Source organism: Branchiostoma floridae, chromosome 4 (assembly GCF_000003815.2).
Source record: "Branchiostoma floridae strain S238N-H82 chromosome 4, Bfl_VNyyK, whole genome shotgun sequence".
NCBI lineage: Eukaryota > Metazoa > Chordata > Leptocardii > Amphioxiformes > Branchiostomatidae > Branchiostoma > Branchiostoma floridae.
Window position 1 is genome coordinate 33,857,137 of NC_049982.1, and position 23,522 is coordinate 33,880,658.

The 23,522-nt window shown below is 40.5% G+C and overlaps 1 protein-coding gene across 1 annotated transcript in view; it reads right to left on the reverse strand.

Annotated features, from left to right (window-relative positions):
- Positions 1-23,522, reverse strand: part of LOC118412921 (synaptic vesicular amine transporter-like) — a 60,277-nt gene that overhangs the window by 28,607 nt on the left and 8,148 nt on the right. Inside the window, exons 2-6 of the mRNA XM_035815979.1 lie at positions 11,448-11,630; positions 10,487-10,910; positions 9,907-9,965; positions 9,399-9,482; positions 4,557-4,649 (exon numbers count right to left, since the gene is read on the reverse strand). Coding sequence (XP_035671872.1) covers positions 4,557-4,649; positions 9,399-9,482; positions 9,907-9,965; positions 10,487-10,910; positions 11,448-11,565 — 778 coding nt within the window. The 5' untranslated portion in view covers positions 11,566-11,630. The remainder of the gene's footprint in view (positions 1-4,556; positions 4,650-9,398; positions 9,483-9,906; positions 9,966-10,486; positions 10,911-11,447; positions 11,631-23,522) is intronic.

The following is a 23,522-nucleotide window of genomic DNA, read 5'->3' on the forward strand; positions in this document are numbered from 1 at the left end:
TAAGAAGGAGAACACTAGGATTTTCTGCGTTAGGAATCATAAGGTGTACTGTGTGGAGCCCTTATTGAAATTGTCCAGTTCCTCCTGTATAATGGAAGATATATCTTCTTTATGATGGAATGCAAACATGCATGTATTCCATCAAAAGAACGAGTTTCACACATCTATACAAATTTGGGTAAAGTGTATTATAGTATAACGAATAGATTAAGTATAGCCAATAAGCCTACAAACGCTACAAAACTTTCATCGAGGTACGAGGTCTTCGAACTGTTGTTCCATTCGATTCAATTGTTGCAGTTCATTTGTTCAAGATGGTACGTATCGTATGAAAGTTGTGTGTTCTGTTTGTTCTGTGTGTTCAGCGCAAGGCCTTCAAAATGATGAAATATGTGCCCAATGTCATTGCTGAAAAAGCCCATTGTACTGCTTTGTCTTGATCGAATCTGATGAAAGATGTACAAATGTACAAAACAAGCTAGTCTTTATCTTTACTGCTTCAAGTCTTGTTTAACAGGAGCACATTTTTGGTACAAACAAATCGCACTGGCACGGTTACAGAAATATATTATGGAACCTAAAACATTGGAACTCAGAAAAATATGTTCGGTGAAAATGCTTAAGGACAAGAACAAGCAGCACAAAATACCCTATTCACGTATGGGGAAATATAATAACATAGCATCATATGCATACATAAGCCAGGCCCTGAGTGTTCAATATGCTGCTATTTGATACCAGTCTCATATCAGAAAAGTATCATAAAGCCATTCCGTTAGCCAGGCCCACATTTTCAAGAATCGATAGCATCATTGACTGGCTTAACTTCTCTTCCAGAGTGACGCCACGTTTAATGGCTTGCTGTGATCAGGAATAGATTATGTAGTTCATTCACCATTGAACAAGTCTTAAAAATGCTTTATTATATACGCGCATAGTGATAAGGATGTCGATGGTTCTAAGTGCGCATGCACTGGGAGATGCGTCGTGGGTAAATTAAAGGCCCCTTGGGCATTAAGCAACGTATAGACATGCCTTGATCATGGTCTCGACAAGAATTGTTTCCAAATAAAAAGGCCTACACTTGCTCGCGAGGAAATATAGTACATTTCACTCCACCTGCCCCCATATAGAAAAAAACAATTTTATAAAGGTCACCCCTGCGAGGATGGACTCTTCCAGTGGCGCCTCCAACTGAATCGGTTTAAATCACCCAAAACGACTAAAATAACCAGCCTAGTCAAAAATGAAACTTAACACCGCGTATAAGAATGGACCGTTCCAGAATGGGCAAGTCCCAAAACACCTCGGCTCAAACAGGACTTTTGCATAATAACCGCAACCTAAAATTGAATCTGCCCACCGTGCAAGAAAGGACTCTTTTAGGTCACCCTTATGTTAAATGAACCTCTCCTAATAAATTTTTATAAGCATACGTCAAAGGCAAGCCGTTTCAAAATTTGGGGTCATCCCGTTGTAATGGTAAAGCACAGGAAACTATTTGTTTATTTTCAGTAAAATAATGGGAAAAATCGATCATTTTAAACTGATGTATGCGAAAGTGTTATTACAGTCCTATGCACATAGGCCTGCCTATAATGATTCCAGCCAGAGGTCATTTTGGTTCTTCTTCTTCTTTTGGTTCTAATACCAGTGCGCAACAAAAAAAACATGATAATAAATTTTGGTTGAACAAGTGCTTTTGAAAAAGATCTGTGCCTTGGCTTGAAGTAGAGATAATTTGCTTATCTGCTAAATACGTCTGCAGTATATCGTTCTTTGATAGCTATGTGCAAAGTGTTATTTCCAAGCTGCCAATAATTGGGCAGATCATCAACTGAAAGGTAAGATACAGTGGTAGAGATGGTTTTACTCTGTTGTTAATTGTATCACCTTTAAACATTATCTTTGATTGGTAATGAGTGAAAGAGAAGAGTACACGGTGGCTGTGATTAGACTTACAAGTGATAATTGAGTGCGATAAACAGTTTGCACGGGGACAGCGGTTGGAAGATTGAGTGCAAAACACAGTCTGCACGGTGGAAGGGATTGATAAAGAGTGCAAGAGCACAGTGCACTGTGGCAGTGATTAGACTTTTCTTGTCTTCTTGATGGCGTACTTTTAATTGAATATCTAGTTTGATTTCACTAGTTTGACCCTGTGTTCAAATAAAGCTGTTGCAAAAGTTAAGACATGGTATATTCCTCGACATATGTATACTTAACGCAGATCAGCTATGGCAATCAGGCAGAGCTGTTGTGTGACTTCTGGACTGTGGACTGCACTGGAGTGTCTCGACTCTCTTTAATAGAACGAACTTCGTAACAATGACATGTGTCACATACAGCAAATGCTTCTTCCAAGGCATTTTTACCCAGAAGAAAACAAATAGTAAAGTTTTCTCTGTCATCTTATTTTCTATTCTACATCCATCCCCTTATATCGAATGACGTTCCTGTACAGGTTACAGTGCGCAAAAAAGTACGCTTGATAAAAAAAACCATAAAGTATATTCAGGAACACACAGAACTCGGACGTTACCTTTCGATGAATTAAATGAGTCCGGAACGGAGGAAAGACGCTAGCGCACACAGACTGACTTTTAATCTGAGACTCGTAGATTTGCTGATTGAAACACGGAATTTGACGAAAAAAATCGTTAGGTCTGCATTATCCATATTACAGCTATAATCAATTGCAGAAATGAGTCCAAAAGAAACTACAGCGCACTGAAAAGAAGCACTTGCGCCATGCTGAATGGATTTTGAAACGCACGAACCTTTCCGGACACTTGAGAAACTAATGTTGAGGGACTATAATGAATTCGGTATATATTGAATGAATGTTTAAAAAATAAATTTAAAAAAAAAGAATCCAAAAGTCGAGTGTAGAACCTACGATGTATATGTATATATAATAGATGTCTAAAAGTACACATACGTGACTAAAACTATGACGTTGGGGACACTAGTATCCTGATGCATTTCAGTCTTTATACTACAAACTGTGTATAATAGTTCACACCATACAGAAGTGACAGGGATGGTCACAGTCACTCTTTTACTAGTTGTGGATCTGTGCAGCCATCGGCTTCACCTTTTACATTTTCTGTTGGGACACAAAGCAGACGTAGGTGGGGAACATTGTGACCAAACTGGCTCTGCAACTCAAGGGCATGCAGCAAGGGGGCCCAAACTAATACCACTTCCAACTTACATTGACAGGTACATGCGTCCCCAAAAAATCAAGTTCACAGCATGTCCATGCACAAACATTAAAATAAAACGGCCAAGTGTCAAGTTCAAACAAAAATCAAACTTGAGCGTTAAGCAACCACCCACATCCCATGTACCAAATATCATTGCGATCGCACGTTTCGCTCTGAAGATACAGCGCCAGAAACGCCCCTTCCACACACAAAAGGCTACCTGCAGTGTCAAGTTCAAACATCAGGAGGCTTAAAATTAAACCTGAGTGTCAGGCAACCACCACCAACCAATGTACTAACTATCATCACAATCACACGTTTAGTTCTGGAGATATAGTGCCAAAACGCCCCTTCAACACACTAAAGGCTACCTGCAGTGTCAAGTTCAAAAACAAGGAGACCCAAAATCAATCCTGAGCATCAAACAACCACCCCCAACCCATGTATCAAATATCATCGCAATCACACGTTTCGTTCTGGAGATATACACTGGAAACCCCCTTCCACACACTCCCATGCTACTAAAAACTCAAAACAGATGTCACAGCTGTCTCCAAGGAGGTTGAGAGAGAGGAAGGCCAGATCACTCCATATCAAGAAAAGGGATGTAAATATGTTTTAAACGAACCACAAAACAGCAGCAAACTTCTAATGCGAGCTATAGCACAATGGCTCACACGCTCAGTCAAGATCACATCATGTCTGGGACAAGAGATACATTGAAATAACTGCTATGATAGATTATTCTTATTAATTATGCAAATATACTTTTATTTTGCATGATTAGTATTTTATCTTGTACAACATTGTTTAAGGTACCTACATACCGAAAATCATGAAAATCCGTTGTTCCCTTCTTGAGTTATCCTCTTCAGAAGTTTTTGACAAAAATGCCCCTGCTATCCCCAAAATAGCCGCTATGGGGCCCAAACTTATGTCACTTCTTCCTGAGCACAAGAGCTATCTAACACATGACCATGGCGTGTTCAGAACACAAGATAGCAAAATCGCTGCAGTACCAAGGGAAGCCACTAGGGGGCCCAAAATCTAACCATTTCCTGCTTTCATCACACCCCACTAACACACTAAGCATGACATCAGCCCCCCCCCCCTTGTTGACACACAGACAGACAGACAGACGCTAGTGAAAATATAACCTCCATGACATTTTATGGAGGTAATAACGAATACGACAATCACAAACTATGGCATTTCACTGAGGCATAATATCTTTTCCCTTTTTGTGGTACATTGTATATACTAGACAGAAAAGACACCTATGTTGTTGTACAGACAGCAACAGCAGTAACAGCAACATAATATCATGCCTACTGAGTCTTTACTCACCAATGCAGCCCAATGCGATCCCACTCAGAGCAATCCCCATGGCCCTTCCTCTCTCTGCATCATCCGGGTACCGGTCAGCCACAACCGCCATACCTGAAAGTGTTGAGACACAAACAACATAATGAAGTTGGCCAATATGTTTAAGGTATGATTCTTGTCAGGCTCCTGGGGATGTGTTAAAATGCTTGTTAGTGTTATCGACGGCTCTTGATTTTTTTTCTCCAGGCATCTTTTCGACTTATGCAGAATTATATAACGTCATGATTACGCAATCGAGAATTACGGGGTCACGTTTTTTTTACAAAAGTTATTCCCCGTCCCTAAGGATCCAATGTAAAATGCTAATATTTCGGTGAATGACGCATGATAGTAAGTTTAATATTAAATTGCAGCTCTTGTGGATATCTTCTGAATTGATTTTTGGTGAACTTTTCAAGATTCTAAAGGTGCCTTCTGCAGTGGTTCCTCCCTGATTTATGGAGCATGGGAACGCATTTGCCTGCGCTTCAGTTGTTAAACCTCAGAACAGCGTAGTTCATATACAGTTTGTCATAAAACTGCCTTGAAACCAAGTTGTGGTGGTAGTAGTGACGCAATCCACTTTTATTGGTCGTAAAAAGACCAAGATGCTATTTTGGAGGTCAGATTTGTATTCGCCATGTGTCAAAACCTCTGTACGCCCATTTTTAGTTGTATCTTCAAGATTATGGATGATATAGTGTTTATGAGTGATTACGGAGATCGTCCGTTTGACAAGGATTGCCAGAACTTGATAGGCATGTCAGGAATTTTTCTGCGCATGTGTAATTGCATCATCCCTTTAGAGGAGAATAACTCGGGAATGGGTTAACGGATCTTCATGATATTTGGGATGTAGATAGCTTTAGAGTTATCTTACATAATTGATTGCTAATCATGCAAAACAGGGGCTAATCTGCATAATTAATAAGGACAGTTTATAAAGACACTGCATTTCATGTTAGAATGCTAAAAATATGCCATACATAATTTATGAGAAAATGCTACAATAGCTTTCTTTGCTAAGACTTTCATTCTTTGAAGACATTGTAGAGGAGGTAGAGGAGATCAACTGATAAGATTTCTGCAAATAAGAACCTCATTTGTATATCAATGAGAAACATTTATAATCGGTCACTCGTCATAAGAGCACCTTTCTTGTTAACAGCAATGCCCTACAAACATCCATCGCGTAAAACAATCTTCATACAGACAGACAGGCGAAAGTGTAGAACACAAATACAACACACCTACTACAGCAATCATTAATACTTTCAAAACAATAAAACAGTCGCCATGGCAATAGTTTTTAATGCCACACTTATTCCTAGCATTTTGTATGACTGTAGAGATATTGTAATCTTGCATATTTAACTAGCTGATTTTACCGATTCTTTAGAACTTAAGGCGTAATCTTCAGGTCTTTGAATGACCATAACTCTCTAACGGTATGCCCGATTTCGTAGAAATGAAATCCATTCTATTTTGTGCTATGAACTATCCAATAATATCAAGTGTGAAAAGCTATAAAGAGTTTGCTATCACTAATTTGAGACAACTACTTTGCCCTTGAATTTTGACAAATAGCAACATCTAACAGGAACGTATATGGGATTATGAAAATAGAACTACATGTACATAACTAATAACATTTATAGTTATTTTTTGAAAAATGTGATTTTGAATTTTAAACAAAAAAAACTCTTTTGATGTTCCCATGTTGAACATCATGTTGAGCTGATTGAACTTTATATTGCAGCAACACCGGACCCCCACACTTTGACTACGTTGCCAGTAATTAAGTGTTGTCTAGGGTCAGCTACCAATAAGTGCCATAATGCTTCACTTGTGCTTGACATTGTTACATTGGCATTTAGAGTAATTCATCATTCGAGGCCTCAGGCAACCTATAACCATTAGAATAACAAAGAATTCATGAAAGTGTTCTGGTAACCCATGCTAAAACCAGAATATGAACAATATTCTGATTAACATTTATTCAAACCGCGAGTCTTGACATGTTTTGGCCGTGCTGACGACCAGGTCAGCTCATATTGGTACTTTGCAAGTAAAACGTACATACACAACGTGTATATATCCGTGTATTTGAATGCGACAGCACGGATGTAACCTGACGTTGATAGACCAACGATTGCAAGGTACAGTTGAATTACCCTGATGGTATCGAAACAGATCAGTCCCAGCGGATTCTGTAGATGGCCAGATTACCGCTTTACATTCATTATCAAGCCATCCTGTCACCGTGTACTTTGCGTCACTTTGAATGAGGTTGTTGGGTATCTTCAGACGCCGCATGCCACATGTCACATTGACACAAGTCTACCCATTTTACTACTGTCAGTTTGGAATGGGACGGATTTTTGGCGACGCCTCAGGGGCGAGCCAAATGGTATATATTAGGTTCAGTCTGCAAAAATTTAAGGAATTGCACAGGCATGTTTCCACAGGCATGCTAGGCATAATTCCACGGGCAAGAATTGAATGTTAGCCTTGATGAATGTGAAATAGAATTTGGGTCATGTCCTAGAAAGCTGGGATCAGGGGGATGGTTGGGTCAACTCAGGTCAACTGATAGGGATAGCCATATACAACAGGTAGACACGAAATGTTACATATTAAGGTCATAATCTTGAATGATGGCAAATGGGAATTATATTCAGAGCTAAATGTAATTTTCATGGCATATAACAAAGGTATATCAAGGTCATACACTGGTAATTTTCATGGCATATACTAAAGGTATATCAAGGTCACACATTGTGGGACCGCGTGGCGCAGAGGCAGCATGTTCGGCTCTTGACCGAGAGGTGGCCGGTCAATCTGTCCCAGGTTTCTAGGCCAAATACCTCTAGCCCCAAAGGGAGTCTCCATGACCCACTTTCTTCCAGCGGCTGGAATTCCAGAAGCCCTGTCAACATTGGCTGCCTGACTGGAATTCCAAACATTCCCATTGAGCATTCCTCTTGACACGTGTCTGTACAATTCCTGGAAGTTTTACAGACTGAACACAATAAGAATTTTGATATACCATTTGGCTCGCCTCGTGGCAGCTAGTGGATGCTATACTTTGGTGACGGAGGTAAAAGCCAGAGGGAGATTCTTGCATCGACTATTATTGCTGTGGGTGGCGAAGACATCTATTGTGTGGACAGCTCAACAGTCAAGTCATCCAAAGGACTGGGATATTGCTGAGTTGGACAGTCGTGTTGATTAGGGGCAAGAAAGTTATTCAAGGAAATCTGAAAACAGTTGGTTCTTACCTAATTTTTTTTCTTCTCCACTACCCTCCTCACAATAACTCTGTTGTGTGTATTGACCCCGTTCACACTCAGAAAAACGATTCGAATAAAACATGTTATCCGAATAAACTGCCCGATCCGAGTAAAGCTTGTGAACGATCCCAAATCACTTGATTTCATCGAAACGAATCCTCCGCGATCCACCTCGGGGAGGTGGATGGAACTGGGGCAAGTGGATAGAACTGCCCTGCGGGGAGTCTCGATTCGTGCGATTCGGCAGTGTGAACGCGCAAGTGGATAGGCTTCCGCTTGCTCCGATGTTCATCCAGGAACTTGCGGTCATAGTGCACATCGCGCGGGAAATACAAGACACGCCAGATCGCTTCATTTTTCAGCTATCATTTTCCAAATGGACAACGGAACAAACGAAGCTGCTCGTTTTCATCTGAAAGCAGGAGGAGTCGCAGAAAAAGCTCGAGAAGGTCCATATGGCATAAAAACAGGGACATTTATGAAGATACATCCAAAGGAATGGCGGAGCATGGAGCTAAGAAATCCCTTGACCAGTGCAGAAATTTAAAAAAAGTGAAGAATATCACTGTCAACTTCCGTCAGATGTGACGATACGTCTGTGGAACGCAACTAACGTTTTATTTGGATTACCGAAGAGCAGTGTGAACACAATTTTGGATCGGATAGAAAACTTTTATTCGGATAAATGTTGTATTCGAATCATTTTTCTGAGTGTGAACGGGGTCTTATTATAGAAGTAGGGGAAGTGCATTACTCTTTATTGCTGATACATGTACAGATAGCTGTGCATTTCATTCCTGAGGGCTGGTTCGTTACATGTACCAGGAATAGTACATTTCTCTTGGCTGTAGGTTTCAGCTGTTCCATCCTTTACAGGCGGGCTAGTGAATTATACCAGGGATTGTGCGATACATTACAGGGAAGTTTTAGTCGTTATGTTGGTGTTCACCTCAATCGTCGCCATGGCAATAACGTTTTTATTGCAAGTCTTATTGTATATGTATCCCCCGGATACAGATGTAAAGGCAGCTGTTCCATCCTTTAAAACTGCAAAAGCCGGTCACTCGTGACGTTTTGATTTAATTGCCCATTGCAATTGTGCAACATTTTATCCCCGACATTGAAAATATTCTCGGGGACAAAGCCTTTATAACATATGCAGCCACTTTTCAGCGCATTTGCATTGTTATTTTGTATTTCTGATGCTTGTGAACTGTGCAAAGCAAGCTTTACAAGGCCTGCTATGCTCCTGAATCCATCTTAAACTATTCCGTAACAATACAATGTACACTGGTTTGAAATGGGAAAAATTACTGGGGGAAAAAACACACGTAAAGAAAAAGTGAGAAATCTACTATCTATATTGTCCTGATGTAAAATGATGGACCTTTCAAATATTTGGGTATGGAAATTGCAAATTTAATGCTATATTGATCCAGCCTTTGTATATTTTACTGTGATAGGAAGATACATCAAGCAAAATATCAAAACATATTTCATCTCAAGGCAAACAATATAAAAAGTTTTTTACCGGCAACAGATGAGCAGGCAGACCCGATCCCTTGTATGCTTCTGGCAATGAAGAGGACGGCATAACTCTCCCCAAAGGCAAAAACTGGAATGCACAGAACATTAATGGAAAATCATATCCTAACAAAATACCTAGCTATTCGTATTGTTCAAGGATATGACAAGAGGATATCTACTTATTCTGCTATTCAAAATGATAAATCATAAGATTACTGTTTTAATTGATGACGCGAAGAAATAATTCATTTCATTGACGCCTTGGGTAAGAAATGTATTAAAACCAGAATAACAATTAGGCGTTTTGGAGAAAATGGTTAAACCGTTTGTTATGACATTTGTAATCATTATGGTAAATATGCTAACTTAATTTCGCATTTTAAGTAACCATCTAAATGCCATCGTACCCTGGCTGCAAGTTTCGTGTTCAATCAATATTGATTGATTGATTATTTCAAGTAGCAAATAGTTCACTACAAAGGTTTTACGGAGAAAATGGATTGGATATTTACCTACTGTTGATACAAGGGTAATAGCGAAGCCAATGAACATGGGTATCCCATAGCCGACTCTGCAACGAGAGAGAAAACACAGTCAATATGATACCACGCTCCCGTCCTATTTTATATTCGACTTATGAATGACGAGTTCAAATAAACTAAAATCCTGTTTTGTAACGATGCATGCTAGAATGGAGAGTCAAAAATACCCGGCCTCTAGGTCCATGTATGGATATGGTATGGAGTTATAAATAGGACTGTAAGGCGATGCAGGAAATTGGCCCAATAAATCAGATAATGCACTACTTAAGCCATTAAGAATTATACACTATATCACTGGAAATAGAACGCGTAAGCTTTTCTTCATTTTATCTTTCTTTAGGAGTGGATCAATGACATCACTAGCTTTTATGAAAGGGTGTGGTAGTTGAACACACAACACCACTAGCCCTTGTTGTGGTGATCGCATAAAGTTGTGTGACCCAGGCCTACGGAGAAGAAGATTGGCGCCGCCCTATGCACCATCTTGTGCGGGAAGGACAGATTTACATATAATGAAAATAGTGGTTTGGTCTTGACTGATCCTGCCTACCTGTTTGTCATTGGACCCACAAATGGGTTGACTATAAGCTGGATGGTCGCCTTGGACGCGAACAGTATACCAACGGGTAAATTCTCATCTACTAAATCTTGATTTGTTGGCACCTCGTGGTATGTATCCTGCGGGTTTTTTGTCGGTGTTTTCTGTGTTGTTTGTGAGAACGGATAATTGGTGCCCGTGGGAGCCCAGTACTCTGTCGGCTGCCAGTATTCTGGGTTTTCGGTTGGCCGTTGTGAGTGGCGGGCGGTACGCTGAGTTGGTGTTGTCGTTGTGAAATGCTGTTGCGGTTCTGGTTCCGTCTGATTCGTGGTTGTTGCACTTAGAGTTGGATCCGCAGGTAGCGTTGAGTTGCCGTTCACGTAATAAGGCAGGCGAGGGTGATTCAACTTGTAGATATAATCTGGGAGGATTGGTACTGCAGAGCAGGGCAAAGGAATTGGACAAAAAATTCCAATGAAGCGCTGTACAAGTCAATCTTGTTTGTAATCAGCACTTTTCTTTTCCAAAAATATCATATCTATCGTTTTCTTTACAGTATCATCTCATTGACTCATTGTAAATTCACTAACATCTTAAGAATTAAGGACATGTATATAATTTCGTGTGTACATATTTTGACCCCTACAGTTAAAAGAAGTAAAGATCAGCCACCAAAGAGCTCCATTAGGTTGTGCTCTTCGTGAATGTCCAATGCATTTTAGTAATTGTAGATTCAAAATGTCCGTCTAAGTTGTTAGAATGTACCGTTGAAAATAATTCTCGTTTATATTCTAATCTAAAGATGCTTCATCAGATCAAGGCCGTCGATTGAAGGTAAGACATCCTGGTGAACAAAGTTACACAAGCACCTGGCCATGGGCAGATTTTGTAAACTTTCAGACATTTCAGACAAAATCCGCAATCTTTTCTCAGCGACTGAGAAGAATATAGTAAAAGTAAAATGTTTCCTCACCTACAACTGTTATCAGCATCCTGTCTAACAGAAGTGCGATGAAAACAATGATGAGCACCAGCACGCGGGAGTTCCGGCACTCCTCCAGGAAAGAGTCCCATTTTTTTCTGAAGCTCATCACGCTTTTGTGACGTCACAAGCCACCGTCACTTCAATAGGCTCTGGTAGCTATCTCAGCGGTATCTGTAGAAGAATTGGGAGAATACAGTCCGTCAGTTAAAGAATACCTTACTGACTATTTGGTTCGTCTTCAAAGTGAACAATTGCTAAAACAGTCTCCTGCAATCAAAACATCCACAGATATCTATTAAAATCCTGAAGCCATCTGCTGCGTCTTGATACTGAAATACAGGTGTGGTAAACTATCTTTAACAGTGGATTTACCACCATTTTGCTCATCTGCTGAGCGAAGAAGTGTTAAAGGAAATCTGCACTTAGTTCTCCTTCATTGATATCGGATATCTCTAAAACCCGTCGACGCTGGCACGCTTTTGCTTCTACAAGCCACCTGCTTTGCTTAGATACTGAAATACAGTTACCATTTACCCTACTGTTAATGAAAAGGTTACTATCATTAAAGCTCATCTGTAGGGCAAATTACAGTTGATGAAAAACTCAAATTCTACAATAAAAACACCCAAGGATGTCTCTTAGATCGAGACGCGGACAAGATTTTGCTTCCAAGGCCATCTGCTTCGCTATAAAATACTGACATTAGCATCTTTGCTAAGATACTAACACTGTTAAATAGGACCCTACCACTATTTTACCTCATCTGCAGAGTGAAGAACGTGGGGAAAACTCAACTCATGCAATGAATATGTCTGAAATCTATCCATTCACTTCGAAAATTTATTAACAAGTTTAATTTTCCGGATCCTCCCCCACATCCTTCCTCTTCCCGAGGAGTAAAATGTGTGGTGAAGTGATAAGCGATGATAGCGCCGTGACGTCCGTAGGATAACGTTGAGAGAAACATCCATACACTTCAACAGGTTAATCTACATTTTTTTAGATACTAGATTGATGTAATTGGAGTATTCCCTTTACTCCGTCACTAAAGTTCTAAACGCCACTGACTTTCTGGTGAAGCTTCAGAGCGCACCAAGCAGTTATATTAGGCCAAAACAAGTAAAATGTTCTGGGTTCGAATCTGTTGATGTGTCACCAACATTGTGTCCTTGGGAAAGGCACTTTACACAACTTTCCTCACTTTACTCATGTGAAAATAAGTACCTAACGTAGGTTAGGGCCGTCCCTCTGAAATGACGTTAAATGGAGGCCCCGTGTTGGAGAGGAGCCACACCTTGGGCATGTTAAAGAATGCACCGCACTTGTTGAAAAGAGTATGGGTCGTTCCCAGTGTGAGTAGATCATATAAATCTGTCCAGCTGTACTGTTCTGTACAAACCTGGCGTGTTACACCTTCAGGTGGTTACCGGTATGCAAAACAAACAAGCAAAATACAAAATGCCTAACGATGGGAAGTCACACATTGTTGTTATCAAAGAGATATAACATTAACACTAACATCAACATCAAAGAGATATGAAGTAGTGGTACTAAACCGATGTATGCAATGTAATAGGGACTAAACCGATGTATACAACAAGACCACAAAACATAAATCACTCACATTTACATATCGCTTCTCAATCGTCGCCATGGCAATACTCTTTGTTACCTTTCTTGTTTAAAGTGTGCGTAAAATGTGCTTGCGTTCTTGTGTGCATAATTGGTACAAAGCCTTGAAGCGTAACACGCATTATTATTTTATCTTATTCATTTAACCAGGATATACACTTTTTTTGTGCGTTGAAATGGCAAATTTAGACTTCTAATGAATATATCACTCTTTTTCTGACGTTAATTTCTTAGGAGCGAAACAAAGGCTCTCAAAATGCATACTTCATGTTTTGATATGCATTTGCACTTTCCCCATTGTTAACATTTTCAGAACCCAATAGCTAAAACCGCCTTTGTAAAAGTTTTAGATGCCATGTCGTACTTTTGTGCACAACAACAAAGTAGCAGATTTGCCCATGAGAATTGACGCGAGTAGTGTAATTCATGTGTAGAGTCCCTTTTAGTAACACGAGAAAGAAGAGTGTCACTTTGTGACAGTTACATATAGCATTCAGCTGCACTGTGACAAACGAAAAATGGAGGTCTCTTCTTACTATACTGTCACATTCATCGTAGGTCTTCGACCAATTTTGACGCCATGGAATTTTCAAGCAGGCTGTAACAGAACCAACCACTAACAAGGTTCTCGGAGAACAAGACAGCTGTATAACACCGCCTGTTGGCGATCGCGAGACGAATGTGATCGGGTCCTTACTTGACAAGCAAAGCAAAGTCAACGTCCTTTATAACGGATTGTTTTGTAAGTCTGACAAATTTAAAGGATGTTCCCTACTTCGTACTGTTTACACTAATGGTATTATAGAAACAGCTCATGCACGCGCTCTTTAATAAAAGACTGCACCGATAGTATCATAGGAACAGCTCATACATACCCTCACAGTAGCATGGCACTCAAAATCAGGTGGCACCTATTCAAAAAGTCGACCAATGTGTTCTCAGAAACTCATATTTATAGATATTTACATCTACATGAGTAAAAAAACTGTAAGAGATTTCCAGTCAAACAGTGCAGACTTTACAAACCACTTATATTACGGTGTTGAAATGACCAACCAGATATTTTCATTACTTCATGAGTGTGTCAAAGAAACTGCGTGAGAGATTCTAAAATGACGTTAGAATCGTTTCTAAAGAGGTAAAACAGTAATACAAGAGCTATGTCACACATTTACATTACGTATATTAGTAAATTCTATTTCACATCCTCTGTGGATACCAAATGTAAAGAGATGGGGCGAAAAAAAACATAAAAGGGGATACCAAGATTTTCAGAATATATACCATAACCGCTGCAGCTGTAAGAGAAATTAAAGCGTCAAAACATGGTATAACAGCCAGTTTTTTTCTGCATTCAAGAGGGGCACAAAGTGACACTAGTATGGTAGACTGGTATGTGGTAGACTGGTACCATCTACCAAGTTGACCACAACAGTCATTATTACCACATTGGTGCGACTTTAACCACCAAACTAGTTTCACTTTTACAACTACTGTCATGTGTTTTACGTCTGTATGCACAATCAATGATGCCACACGATAATTTTTTTCCATTTTGGTACTTTCTCGTCATGTTCACCACAAGGGAAAAATTAACTATGAAGGCCGATATTTTCTTGAGAGCAAATACAGCATATTTCAGCCATATCCCTTCCCATGCAACAATAGACTGTTTCAAAATCACCCATGTGCAAAAATGGAACACTTCTACCTAAAATGACTTCTAACTACTAATCACACTCTTATGAGCAAAAAAATACCCCCCTGCAAGAATGGCTCCCTCCAGGGCACCCCATGTAAAAATATAAAATAGACCAGTTCAAAAACACTTCCGCTAAAAATTGAATTTGGAATCATCACCGTCCAAAAGTGCATCTAAAAAAATTCCCTCTTTGTGCAAGAATGGAAGAAAGAAAGAAACATTACGAATACAATATATTTCCCCATATCTGTGGTATGGCTGTGGTATAGATATTCTTGTTGTTGTTGTGTGTGTTTTTTTTAATTTGAATTATTAATGAGCGCAATGATGTCATCCATAAAATCTACATGTTGTGGCTTTGTATTTACAGGCTGCTTTACACATTTATATATTGATGGATCTTGATATTCTCTTTTCGGCTAAAGACGTTACAAGAATATTGACACACGATATCCTAGACATGATAAACAACGTAATGTTTAAATGAAAGTCGTTAGGAAGAATTTGGTGGAAGCCATTTGTCCTACGCCTCCATAATACACATATCTATCTACCTTTTTTCAGACCTTGACCTGTGCCAAATAACCACCGTTAACTTCCCGTCTGTTCTTTCACTTAACCATGTATCCGTCATCTGTAACACAAGACAAGTGGCACCATTACTCCTTGATGATGAAAGCACTCTGAATCGCATCTATTATTTCCTAGCTGAGCCTCGCAACCTTTGCTTGGCAGTGATTGATGCCTTGGAGTAATTCTAATCATCCCGAAATGTCCAGCGACAAATTCTCTCCTTTCAGAGCCTGACATCTTGTAACGTGACAAATTGAGACCAAAATGTCAATGGTCTTTAGATCTTACACAAGATTTATAGTACCCATGCAATGATGTTATATGAAGGACGAATCTAGTATATGTCTCTCTATGTGACAACCGACGTCGGCCAGATGGCTGACATTTTTGTAGTGTCAATTCTTTTGAAGAGATTAGACAAGTGACAGGAGGATGTGTTCACGGAATTGATTGATTGCGGGTTAACTTGCACTGGTCAATCATAAAACATATTCAACGGTTGTTTTTCGCTAACAACCTTGTATGTTTATATAATGTATGTTATGTTCTATATTTCTGCTGTTGAGGAAAGGAATTCTTAGTATTTTGCTTTCTGAACGAACCTCACTTAACAATTGTGACTGGAATATGACACCCTCTTAAATTAGATCGATGCGAAGAACTACTCCTACATCGAAGTGACTTAATGCATAGACATTAGGTGGATTGTACAATGTTCATCTGTAATAGAGAGAGTAATTGTTAAGTATGGCCTTCTTGCTTCCGTGTGAAATGGCATACTTTATCAGAGATACAGACAGAGGTCGATTGATTTAAGCCAGGCTGCACGTACCATATAATACAAGCGAGAAGTACATGAGATTTGGGATATTCCCAACTGGGTTATCTTTCATAATGAATTTTGTAATTGAAATAATAACAATGATCCCGTTGTCAACCTCACAAAAATGCGTGGGCATGCCTCCGCATTCCGATGAATTTAGCGACATAAATTCGATTTAACGCTACATCAAATACGTCAGAAATAATATGATTTACATGAAATGGCTTGCTACTGAGAGCATGACCATATTCCTAAATCTGATATGATGAGCTAGTCTGTGATTAAACGTATCCACGATTTGACATTGATCAAAATTTTCGTTCCAAAAGCATGAATTCTCACCATAATACATTAGAAAATGTGCTTATTTAACGTCAAAGAGATATTTTGTGATATTTTCAGTGTATGTAGTATGTATATATCTGTGTGTGTGTGTGTGTGTGTGTGCGCGCGCGTGTGTGTGTGTGTGTGTGTGTGTGTGTGTGTGTGTGTGTGTGTGTGTGTGTGTGTGTGTGTGTGTGTGTGTGTGCATATATAATGCAATAGAAAGAATAAACCTAAAGTGGATTTACATTGACATAGTAGAGGACGCTTCCACCAATAGCAATGTGCGGTGCAATCCAACACTGTACTTTCGCCCACAACGTAGCGCACAACAGACAAGTGAACGTCAATCCATCATCCGCTGAGACCAAGTGACTGTTTTGGAAGCAAGCATCTTTCCTATCACTCCCGAACACGCGGCTATAAAAAGCCGCGTCCAAAAAACTTCATCAGTATTCAGGGCGCACGCCAGCCCTGACGCTCTGGACTGTCTTACTTATAGCATCGTGGCGCCAGTAGATTGGTCGGAAGACAGCACACAACTGTTATTAACCCACTAATGTCTATTGGGGGGAAACACAAAATAGTCTAATCAAGGCGTAACCTTTCTAATATGGAGAAAACTTAATTCCATCGTGAAGAATCTGATAATTCGGTGACTTCATTTGATTTAGTTATGGGCCATGTTAAACAGATGCGAAATGTCATCCGGTGAATTTATTCTAAAGGTCAACTACGAAACTAAAAAGTTACAATCTTCATGATTTTTCTTCCAGTATCGACTGTCACGATGGGCGCATTCATGGGTTAATTCTTGGTTGAATCATTTATTTGTGTGCCATCAATCTCATTTTACAAAGACAGGTCTTGTCACACAGATGTTGTGGTATTCTGCATTATTAACAGTTTCATTACTGTGTGATCTATTTGTAACGCGTTAAATATCGTCTGTGACGCAAACTGTAAAAATATGATCACCTTAAATTCTAAAAAAAATGTGTACAAGGAGGAAATATTGCCTGGGCTAAGAAAGAAAATATTGCGATAATTCAACTCGCAAAGACGTCTGTAGTGTAGGAGGGCAAAGAGGGCAACTATTTCTTACCAGTCTCTCTGTGAGCAAAAAGACATAGAAAGGCATGCCCCGTAGTCCAAAGCTTATCTTTTCGGACAGCTTGAGCTAGTATTACCGCCGAGTGAACTAACAACGGAACGAAATAGAACGACACAGGTATCGACTTTTCTTCGAAAGACTTGCCAAATTCATCAACATGAGGTGAAATAATTTTTTTGTTGCCAAGCTGGAAAATGTTTGATTTTAATCGGTCAAAACTTAACCAATTTAAGTCTCCCTTTAAGTTTGACCATTATCTCACCAGAAATATGCTGTGAGGCAGCAGATGGTTGTGTGTATGTTGAATTAGGTCAAGCTACATCACTGGAACTGTAAATCTGACATTGTTGATTGGTCTGCGTCATGAAATGTTTAGTATTACCATTAATTTTGGAACGGCTCTTGAGCGTAGTTAATGAATAGCAGCAATAAACATCTGGCAAAATTATTCTTAAACTATGGAAAAGGGACGACTTATGTTACTACGTTCAATTTAGTGAAAAATTCAACGAATTGGCAACCTCTTCATTATGGTAAACTGCCCACTACTGCTGCCACTACGAATGAATAAGGAGAATAATTATATTCGCATTGCGCTAAATCAGTGAAATAAAGGCTTTGAGACTTAACTTTGTTTAGAACAGTTAACTGCCACCAATACAAATGACTGATGATTATGATAACCTTTCAGTAACTCCTTTTTTCAATCAATTTTTTTGTATTTAGATTGTAACCATGATTGTAAATTGGATGTAATTCAGTGCAGAAAGAACTCTGACACCGCGAGTTCCCAATAAACACCATCGATCCATCTATCTATCTATAAGGAATTATGATATTTCAGCTATAAAAGCGACATTCGAGTAAGGAAAACGGTCATACTGAAAACTGCAAACAAGCTGGTACTGTAGGGAGGGGATGTGTATCACAGCACGTACTGTAGGGAGGGGGGTGAGTTACATCACGTGCTGTAGGGAGGGGGTGAGTTACAGCACGTACTGTAGGGAGGGGGTGAGTTACAGCACGTACTGTAAGGAGGGCGTGAGTTACAGCACGTACTGTAGGGAGGGGGTGAGTTACAGCACGTACTGTAAGGAGGACGTGAGTTACAGCACGTACTGTAGGGAGGGGTGAGTTACAGCACGTACTGTAGGGAGGGGGTGAGTTACAGCACGTACTGTAGGGAGTGTGGGTGTGTTTCACAGCATGTACTGTAGAGAGGGGGTGAGGTACAGCACTTACTGTAGGGAGGGGTGAGTTACAGCACGTACTGTAAGGAGGGGGTGAGTTACAGCACGTACTGTAGGGAGGGGGTGAGTTACAGCACGTACTGTAGGGAGTGTGGGTGTGTTTCACAGCATGTACTGTAGAGAGGGGGTGAGGTACAGCACTTACTGTAGGGAGGGGTGAGTTACAGCACGTACTGTAAGGAGGGGGTGAGTTACAGCACGTACTGTAGGGAGGGGGTGAGTTACAGCACGTACTGTAGGGAGGGGGTGAGTTACAGCACGTACTGTAAGGAGGGCGTGAGTTACAGCACGTACTGTAGGGAGGGGGTGAGTTACAGCACGTACTGTAGGGAGGGGGTGAGTTACAGCACGTACTGTAGGGAGGGGGTGAGTTACAGCACGTACTGTAGGGAGGGGGTGAGTTACAGCACGTACTATAAGGAGGGCGTGAGTTACAGCACGTACTGTAGGGAGGGGTGAGTTACAGCACGTGCTGTAGGGAGGGGGTGAGTTACAGCACGTGCTGAAGGTAGGAGGGGGGGGGGTATCACAGTACATTCTCTGGACGATGGTGCCCTCGAGAGGCCATTCAATGGGGGGCAAACGGACAGTAATGTCTGAATCCCTGAATCATCAAGTATGTGTGATAATAGCATTTCCCAAACCACTTCACAATTCCCCCCCTCCCCTCCCCATTTATTGCAATGATAGAAATGTTTTCGTTGATTGCTCAAGGCCAGAAACTCACTCCTCTGTATTTAGTGACCTTTCGTGCACATATAACGAGAGGTTAAACCGTTCGCAGCGGCACGTTTGGGACTTTGTAACCAAGTCTTCATACCTTGTGCAGAAGAAGCAGAAAGAAACGCATGTCAGGATAAGCATATCAATATTACATGAGTGGATAGATGTGGATTGATTTCGGGACTTTTAGCGAGCAAAGCACCCCTAATCCTGGGCGGGATTTCTTGAGATGGACGCGGTATTGAACGGGGGGTGGATAAAGCACCTTTACCCGGACACAGAGTAATGTACCAGCACGTTTGATGGCACTTCATTGATTGCGAATAAAATGGCTAATTGTTGACTTTGCGAAGGCGCTTGAAGGGCGTCGATGATATGAAGTAAATGTGTGTATGCCTGGTCCCGGCCTTAAAGTGACGACCCGTAAGGGTCTTTTAATGGCCCAGGCTGTGTTAAATACGGTCAACTCATCATGAAATGCTGCATACGACTACCGGAAACATCCATACTATAAGCTATAAGACCTTACTTACCGGTTGGCACGAGCACTGACTTTACATCAACTTAGGGTTGTGTCATGAAGTGCAACGAAGAAGTACTTTAAACAATGTACTGTACAAACAACATACTAAATAATTCTTATAATACAGGCATCATTCAGTGTTTCTGTACGGTTGTGAGGCATGGACTCTCACACCTAAACTAGAGAATGCGATAGATGGCTGTTACAAAGCTACTGAGATGTGTCAAAACATAAAATGGGAGCAGCTCTGCACAAACAGGGAGTTAAATTCTGGACTATCAAAAGTGTCTGATAAAGTACGGTAAAAAAGGGTTTGCCTGTCCTGCTTCAGTTGTAGAAGCAAACAGGGGGCAGTGTCTGACCTAGTACTATGGTCCCCAGCACATGGGAAAATCAGTCCAGGAAGACCGCCTCTCAGTCTCACATACCTGGATTGCTGAAGAAGAACACTGGTCTACAGCCGGAAAGCACGGGGGGGGGGGGCATGCAAGGTCGGGACTACTGTTCAGCCAGGTGGTTCGGGTGGCAGAGGCAGAAAGGCACCCGACATAAGTCACAGGCATCACATGTAAGATGTAACCTGCATTGATAATTTTCACCACAACTTTTCACTGTTTGTCGCACCAAATTCTCGGAAAAATGTTGTATTTTGAAACACATGCACATATCAAGCATGACTTTTTCCAAGTTCTCATATTCAATTCCATTCTGTCTAATTTAAGTGTCTATAAAAGTCTAACTTTTGCAATGCATTTGGCCGCTGGGTCACCATAGGAGATCGAATGGACCTATTTCCTACTTTGCTTGATAGCAATAGATATGAAAATATCAACAGATATTGCCTATGCAGTTCAATCCTGATAAGTGCTATATCATGCACATAACGAACAAACGCACACCAAATGTGTCCCCTTATCAGTTTTGTGGTCAGACATTAGCAACAACAAAAAGCCATCCATACCTAGGTGTTACGTTAACAACTGGGCTGAAGTGGGGTGTCCATGTTAACAAAATAACAACCAAGGCTAAACAGACATTGGGAGTGATCAAACGCAACTTGTGGGCATGCCCAGCCAGGGTAAAATCACTTGCATACACATCACTGGTAAGACCTAACCTTGAATATGCTGCAACAGTTTGGGATCCGTATACAAAAAAAGACAAAGATAAACTTGAAAGGGTACAGAACCAAGCTGCCAGATTCTGTACAAACAACTACAACAGGGATGCTAGTGTTACCAAAATTAAAACAGATCTCCAGTGGACATCACTTGAAAACAGAAGGAAAATGTCCAGACTTTGCATGATGTACAAAATGACCAATAAACTGGTGGACGTACCGACTGATAAGTATCTAATAGCAGCTCAAATAAACAAGAAATAGCCATGACTTCAAGTACAAGAGTTACCAACCTATGATTGATGTGTTCAAAAATTCGTATTTTCCCAGAACTATCGTATAGTGGAATTTGTTATCACCAAGCACAGTCGGGGCGTCTTCTCTGGATAGTTTTAAAGAACGATTGCAGATAGATGTGCAATGTTAGGTGTGACGGATCGTTCAGTGTAATATAACCAGCTGCTGCCGCGCCGCGTGCCTGCGAAGCTACGAGGGGCGTTCAAGAAGTAATCCACCTGACCCACTTCCAGTTGTCTGATCTAGATGAAATTTTGCATATGTAATGATTCATATCTCTATGGGTTATGTTGCAAAAAACACTCTGAACTAATTTTGGTTTTTGATTTAAAGGTGTTTGAACTGAGTCAGGTGTGAAATGGACCAGGTGTGAAATGGAGCCAGTTGAGTGTCGCGCAGTGATCCGGTTTTTGTATTTGAAAGGACGCATACCAAATGAGACTTTTGATGAAATAAAAGAAACTTATGGTGATGATTCCCCATCATATGACCTTGTAAAACGCTGGCATTGTGAATTCAAACATGGCCGGAAGTCTGTGGAAACAGCTCCCAGACCTGGTCGTCCCTCTTCTGCCATTGATGAGGCATCTGTTGCAGGACCAACCTGGGGCGTCCTACAAAAACGGTGTACAGAGCTGCATCAAACGATGGTAGAAATGCATAACTCTGAGTGATTCCTATGAAGAGAAAGACTAATAACTGCACCAAGTTTCATTAATCTCCTCCTTTGGGAAATGGGTCAGGTGGATTACTTCTTGAACGCCCCTCGTAGTGTGTTGCACCGAAGGGCGTTTATACCGGTTATATAGATACAGATAGTCACAATCAATTGATAAGTCCCATTCTGTTGCTTGTATCAACGAAGGAATAGTAGTGGATGTTCAAAATGACGATATAAAGCAACGCATCCGCCATACAAATATTAATTCAAAACATACAATTTTATCTTTATTGTTGTAAACAAGAATTTCATCATGACTGATGTAAACACCGTTTTCCATTCAAGAAATGTTCGTCCTTCTCTGTGTAGAGCAAAACGGGCCCCATCTGGCACCATACTTTACATCTACCCGCCTTAAACCCAGTGACCGATGATTACACAATCAATAACAGCAACGATTTCTTAAAGAATGACATTCCTAAAGAATAAAACCAGCCTGGCATCCAGTCCCGCTCGGCTTCCCAACATTGCTGTTTCCCCTATAGTTCGATAAAATGTTGACATGGGGTTTTGGATATAATGCATTCTGAATGAACCTATCAAGTTATTTAAGTTTTCTTTTAGTTTGGAACGCAAAGTGAGGGAACCACGGCCGGTATATCAGATGTGGCAATGCTTCCAATCGATCTAAATCCAACACTGACTCTCCTTCATATTTAGGAACAGAGGGATAGTTGCTTTATAAGACCAACTGCCTTTGATTGTACAGGAGGAGGGATCGATACAGCAGCGGTAACTACAGTAAATTCTAGCCCTGCACCTTGCATACAAGTTGCCAAGGTAGTTTAGGAGGAATCATCTGTTTTATATCTGGATATGTACAGCGTTATGGATTTGGTTATTCATCAGGATAATACTGTAGTGGTATTGTTGTTTCACTGCAAATAGCGGGATTTCATATTTCAAGGAGAGATATAACTGCCGACTGATATCACCACATTTGCAAAGACTATCCCAACGTCAGAGATTCGAATCATGTCCATCTACATGCAGCTTCCAATAGCATAATGAAAAAATACGAAATGCATCCCAGTTACGCACCCACATATCATGACATGAAAAATAGAACAGAATCAGAACTTCAGCTAAGAAGAACCTTACTTTTACTTTTTATGACAGTGACACAGTGATGTTTTTATACTGATGAACTCGAGAGAAGATGAGTTGGGGACTGGTAAGTAAGCCAGTTCCAAAATAATATCATTCGCAGCACGAACTTTGTCCAGGATGGTGAATCCGCAGTGTCAAGAAACCCAAAGTA